We start from the raw sequence: 6458 nt of genomic DNA on the forward strand, positions 1-6458 counted from the left end.
CCCCCTTAAAATCTAGTGTTTTTGAACATGTCTCAGATTCGATTTAAACCTATCTTATCCGATAGATTTTGACGCGCTAATTACGAATTTACCAACCACATTGGGCTATCTCCTTTAGTTTCGCCGTAATCGGCGTTTAAAAATTCAAAAATTTTTTGCGATATATTGACTTGGCTTTGGCCTCATTCACCTATTTGAATATTTTACAATCTTTTTTTAACACCCTGTATAAAAACCAGTAGCGTAGATTTAGGGATTTTGTAAAATAAAAAAAAAATTATAGACATTTTATTATGTTTTAGAGAAACTTGTGGGCGAAATGCTCGAAAACGTCCTTAACTCTCTGATTAAAGTCGTCCTCATTTTGCAATTTGATGTGAAACGAGTCCTTGAAATCGCCATTTTCCGCCGATTCCATCATGTCTGGGGCCTCGCTCGAGTCGCACAAGCTGATTTTGAGTATGAAAAGCGACTGGGCTAGACCGTACTTTCCGAACTCCCGCCACTGCTCTTTGAGGTTTTTGAGGGGAAAAAGGGTCTCGGGGTCGCAGCCCAAGTCGGCCAAAAAGTCGCAAAAACTCGAGTGGTACGTCTGGAGGATCAAATCGAAGTTTTTGAGGACTTCCCCGTCGGCGCAGCAGTAGAGGAAGTAGGACAAGTCGATGATGGGTGAGCCGATTCGGATGAGCTGGAAGTCCAAAAAACACATTTCCACAGGTTTTGACCTGTCCTCACCCTGAAAAAATCAATTTAAATTATCTATCTAATTTTTAGTTTTTTTCAAAAAAAAATCATATCTCGAAATCTATGAGCTTTAGATCAAAACGGTTTGTACAAGCGTGTTGTCCGGTTAATTTTACATACAGTAGTAGTTTTTCGTAAAAATCAAAATTTTTTTATTTTTTGCTCAAAATCGGATGCTTCTAGTCCTACTCTTTGAAAAAATTCAAAATTTTTGAAACTTGACCCAATAACAATTTATGCACTTATTTGAGTCTTTAAGACCTCTAGAAATCCAAAAAATGTTAAATGGATCAATTTTAAAGTTAAAATTTTTTTGGATTTTTGTCGAGATTTTGGTCTATTTTTGGCACCCAGAGCGGTCTAATGGCAATAACTCCGGACTTATTGGAGACAACTTCTTATATTTGGTACCGTTGGATAGAAAATTGAATTTTCTATCATATATTAAAAAACTCAGTGCTCTACGATGAATAGTTATCGAGAAAATTTCTGATAAAGTCAAAAATATCAAAAATATAAATTCGACTACAACTTCAAAACTATTACGAATTTTGCAATTGTTTTGACGCCAATCGATTCCCCGGAACATTTTACATAGGTTTATGTCAAAAAATTATATCATTGAGGTATAGTTTTTTCGCAATTTATAAATTAAAAAAAATTGCTCACCTTCAAAACTCAAAAAATTCAAAATTTTTGAAACTTGACCCAATATCGTTTTATGCACTTATTTGAGTCTTTAAGACCTCTAGAAATGTAAAAAATGTTAAATGGATCAATTTTAGAGTTAATTTTTTTTTTGATTTTTGTCGAGATTTTGGTCTATTTTTGGCACCCGGAGCGGTTTATTGCCAATAACTCCGGACTTATTGGCGATAACCTCTTATGTTTGGTACCGTTGGAAAGAACATTCAATTTTCTATCATATACAAAAAAAATCAGTGTTCTATGATCAATAGTTATCGAGAAAATTTCTGTTAAATTCAAAAATATCGAAAAAATAAATTCGACTATAACTTCAAAACTACTACGAATTTTGCAGTTTAATTGACGCCAATCGGTTCCCCGGAACATTTTACATAGGTCTACGTCAAAGTTTTGACAACAGATAAAGTTTATAATTTTTTTTAACATAAATTGTAACATTTTTAATAACTATTTTTAAAAAACAGTTTTTATTTAAGAAAAAAATTATTAGTATGGTAATCTCAAAAGTTTAAACAATTAATTAATATAAAAAATATTTTGGCATTGCTCCTTTACAACCTTTAAACATTTATTAGTTTATTTCCAAAAAAAACTGGTAGTTTACTCAAAAAAAATTTTTTTACCAAAAAAGTGTGATATTTACAAAATAAATTTTTGCATGGCAACATTTCTTGTGTAACACGCTCGTTGTAGGTTTCCATTAAAAAAAAAAGTTACTATGTTGATCTCGAAAATACAAACAATAAATTGACATTCAATTTTTTTTTTTGAATAGCATTTTTATAGCCAATGCACACCTATAAATTTATTTGCCAAAAAATTTGATAGTTTTGCCAGAATTACATCGTTTCCAGACTTTTTTTTCAAAATAAAAATTTGTTAACCTAGGATACAGGAACAGTGGCAAGTTTTGTATTACAAAAAAAGTCTGTGGCGTAGTTGAAAATTTTGAAAATTAAAAAAAATAATTACTTGATATTTGAACATGAAGTTGTTGTTCCAGCAGTCCCCATGCAGCAGGACCGAGGGTTCGGTATTTTCATCCGACAGCCCCACCAAAATCCTCTCAAGGTCCTCCTCGAACCCGTCAAACTTGTGCTGAATTTCAGGCTCTAGTAGCGTTTTCACGTGCTGAAACTCCTTGCGATAGACGCCAATCATGTCCCCTCTCGTGAGAAAAAGCCCGAAAAGATCGCCCAAATTCCGCCCAAAGCTCTGAAAAACCGCGGGTTTTTTCAGTTTCAGCCCCAGCGACAGGGCATGGAATTTCCCATAATGCCGAACCACCGCCAAAACGTGCTCGAGATTCATCGGCTGTTTCCGGTCGTGCAGCTGAAACCCCTCACTTTTCAGGTTTTGCAGAATCACAGCTTCTTTCATCACGTCGTCCGACACGCTGAAACACTTTGGCACGTTGCTGAAAATCTTGGGGACGCGTTTTTGGCGCTGAAACTCCTCCAAGAGGGGGAAAATCTTGCTGTAGAAGAAAATCTCGCGATCGTAYGCCTCCTTGATCGGCGTTTGTTTTCGRAARTCTTCGCTTTTTTTCGCCGATTTGATCACCAAATCGTAGGTTTTTCCCCCAGCGTGGGCTTGGAGGAACGTCACTTCGCCCAAGTAGCCGTCGCCTTTGGGGGTGTTTCCCCCAATGTCGAGGGTGTAGGAGGGGATGTGGAGGGAAGTCATCATTTTGGCCACCCAGTGGTGGAGATCGTCAACTGTTGCACTCATGGTCTGGCTGGCGTGACAAAACTGCGCTTTTTATATAGTAGGCCTTGGAGTAGAGTAATTAAGCAAGAAAATCCCTAAATTGCGACAATTATATAGGAGGTTTTTGCAAGTTCAATTGTTTGTTGGTCTAAATATTGTCAATTGAAAAATTACATTCATAAAGAGTAATAGAGGGGCATGTTATGTAATCGCACACATGTATTATTAAATGAAAAACACTTTTATTAGCTGTTGTTTGATGTAATGTGAACAATGTAAACAATTMTTAATTACGGGGCGAAAAATGACATGCATTTTTGAGCAATTGAAATAATAAAAATTTATTTTACAAGTCATTGAAAATTCTAGCTACGCCACTGTCATATTTTACAAAATACATAAAAAATAAGAAATTTGTGAAATTGCAAAATTTTTTCAAAGTCAATGAGGGAAACAAATTTAAATTTCAAAATATTGTCTTTATTTTTTATCACTAAAACGATTTGTAATTTCAAATTTTTATTACCTAATGAAGAATTAAATTTAAACTACTACAGGGTGTTTCAGAACATGAGGTACAGTTTTGCTGCAATTTACACACATAAAAAATTAGGACCGTTTTTGGTTCCCAAAATTTCAAAAATTTGTGCTTTATTACTATAAATTTATAAAATAAAAAAAAGGAAAAAATCTTAAACACCCTCCGTATAAAAATGGCTGTATTGTAACTTAAGTACAACTAAATATGGCTTTCGGTTGCTAAGATACAAGAAGAATGTCAAACTACTTTACTATAAAAAAGACAGTGCCGTAGATAATTTTAACAATTTTAACAAAATAATTATTATCAAACATTCTTATTGTAATTTTAAAATGAAAATAAAAAAGTATTAAGTCAGTGGCGTAGATTTTGTTTTGTAATTTTGGTACTTACACTTTTCTTATTAAAAATCGAAAAACGTTTTTCATAAATTAAAATAATTTTATTAATGTAAACATATATTTTCATTAACAAATTTAAATGTTAATGAAACACAAAAAACAGAGAAAAAACATCCTTGCTACGTCACTGACTTTTCCACGTGATCAACGACGTTATTATTACTGGTTGCTTAGTAACGAGTCATCGTTGCTTAAAAATTGTTTTTGGTTGCTAGGATACAGCACAACTGTCACCCGCATTGCCGAATGAGAAAACAAGACAGTGGCGTAGCTTTTGGGCAAAATCAAAAATAAAACAAATCCAACATTTTTTTTTATTCTAAATAAGTTCATTCTGCGATGCACACCTCACAATAGCTCTCATTCTTTGCCTCAGGAGTTTTTTATTTCCAACTTCGAATTGAAAAACTTTGAGATCTCCATTTTCGGCCGATTTGGCCAAATCGGGGGCTTCCTCCATTTCGGCCGTACAAATTTTCATAACAATTGAAGTGAGCATAATTCCGAATTTGCTCAGTTTTTTCCAATCCTCGAAAAATTGGGTTTTGGGGTACAAATTTTCGCTGGACCCCATTTGGGTTAAAAAATCACTAAAACACTTGTGGTAATATTCCAAAATGTTGGTCAAATCATTTAGGTCATTTTCAGAAGTGCAGGAAAAAATAAAGTGTGATAAATCCAGAATTGGGGACGCTAATCGGCTTATTTGCCAGTCGATTATTGAAACTTTAATCGGATTATTTCTCTCCTGAAAAAAAAAATGAATTAACAATTAAAAAAAAAATAAAAAAAATTTACATCACAATAAAACAAAAAATTGTTATTCCAGCAGTCGCCATGAGTGACGACTTTAAACCCCTGAAAACTCATCAAGTCCTGAAAAATCGTCTCACAGTCATTTTTCAGCTTCCTCCACTTGTCTAAAACCCACTCCTCCAGCTCGTTTTTCAGCAAATCGCCCATCTCATCGATGGCATTTTTCAGCGCGTCAACCATCGGGTTCTCCCCCCGCCCCAAATCCCTGAAAATATCGTAATGCCCCACCAACTCCCCAAACTTTTCAGCTTCCTGGTCCTGAAGCGCGCCTGAAATCGCGTGAAACTTCGCATACTCGCGCAACACCAGCTCGACGTGCCCCCGCGTCATGGGGCGCTTCCTGTCCCATAATTGGAACCCCCTTTTGGCCAAATTCTCGAACACTAGCACGTCCCTGTCCCCCGAGAGCGTCCCATAGCACTTGGGGACTCCCCCGAAGGCGTTTTTCACCCCCCGATTCGTCTGGAATTGCACAAAAGTGGGGAAAACCCTCTCGTAGAAGTATTTCTCGTTGCGGAAGAAAATCTTCATGGGGGAGAATTTTCGGAGAACGTCGCTGTCTTTGCTGCACTTGACGGCAACGTCGAGGGTCTGGGGGCCCCCATGGGGGGCTTTACCATCGACATGGACGAAAAAAATATCGCCCATGTAACCATCACCCTTCGCCGAATGACCCACAAGAGTCACTCTTATCTCAAGCAAATTTTTTTTTAAACACGAATCGAGCCACGATTTTAGTTCACTTTCGTTGTAATTCATTTTGTCATTTAAAATAAACTTTTCCAAAGTCGCATTTTTATAAACGTCAACGACGAGATAAATATTTTATCAAGTGTTTATTTATGATAATGAACAAAAGAAAATCACGGTCATTAAACAATTATTTAAATAGTTTCATAATTGACGTCAAGAAAATTCCGAGCACCCCACTGACTTAAAGACCATTGAAGTGTTGTGTATTGGTTGCTTAGCAACGTAGCTTATGTAATGGTAAATGTTTCTTCCGGTTGCTAGGATACAAGTCAACAAGACTGTTGTATGCAAGAGAAAAGTCAGTGGCGTAGTTGGTAGATTTTTTATTACATTTTTTTCACTTTATTTGACAAATTAGTATTATTTTTCGCAATATTAAGAAAACACCCTGCATAACTAGACATTAGTGTGTTATTTTCAATTTTTTAAATTTTTGATTAGTTGCTAGCTTCAAAAAAAGTCTTTTTTTCTATTTGGTGAATTTAATATAAATTATAAATATTTTGTCAAATCAGTTTTAATTTAATCAAGAATTGGCTTTTTTCAATCGAAATCTTAATTATTTAATGAATGATATGTTGTTAAAATAACGTAGAAACTTTTGTTATTCTTCTTTGGTTTAACATTATTTTTTAACTAAAATCGGTTTTATTTTAAGAAAGCTTGTTGAATTATTTCGGAAAATACCTAGCAACTCCAGCAGGGTTTGTTTAAATTTATAAGAATTTTTCCTTTTAACAAAAAATTTGATTATTTTAAGTTGTTTTTAATTTTTGAAAAATGAG

General features: G+C 34.8%; 2 protein-coding genes across 2 annotated transcripts; both read right to left on the minus strand.

Moving 5' to 3' along the window:
* Positions 1-279: 279 nt before the first annotated feature.
* Positions 280-3613, minus strand: LOC123010505. Its single transcript, XM_044407447.1, has 2 exons — positions 2425-3613; positions 280-736 (listed from the first exon to the last, which is right to left on the minus strand). The coding sequence occupies exons 1-2, from the start codon at positions 3181-3183 to the stop codon at positions 299-301; spliced, it is 1197 nt and encodes a 398-aa protein (XP_044263382.1). The 5' UTR covers positions 3184-3613; the 3' UTR covers positions 280-298.
* A 791-nt stretch (positions 3614-4404) lies between these two features.
* Positions 4405-6452, minus strand: LOC123010504. Its single transcript, XM_044407446.1, has 2 exons — positions 4903-6452; positions 4405-4852 (listed from the first exon to the last, which is right to left on the minus strand). The coding sequence occupies exons 1-2, from the start codon at positions 5677-5679 to the stop codon at positions 4424-4426; spliced, it is 1206 nt and encodes a 401-aa protein (XP_044263381.1). The 5' UTR covers positions 5680-6452; the 3' UTR covers positions 4405-4423.
* Positions 6453-6458: the final 6 nt, after the last annotated feature.

The sequence above is a fragment of the Tribolium madens genome, unplaced genomic scaffold, assembly GCF_015345945.1.
Source record: "Tribolium madens isolate multiple individuals breed KSU strain unplaced genomic scaffold, Tmad_KSU_1.1 Scaffold_91;HRSCAF=231;Tcas5.2_LG7, whole genome shotgun sequence".
Classification (NCBI taxonomy): Eukaryota; Metazoa; Arthropoda; class Insecta; order Coleoptera; family Tenebrionidae; genus Tribolium; species Tribolium madens.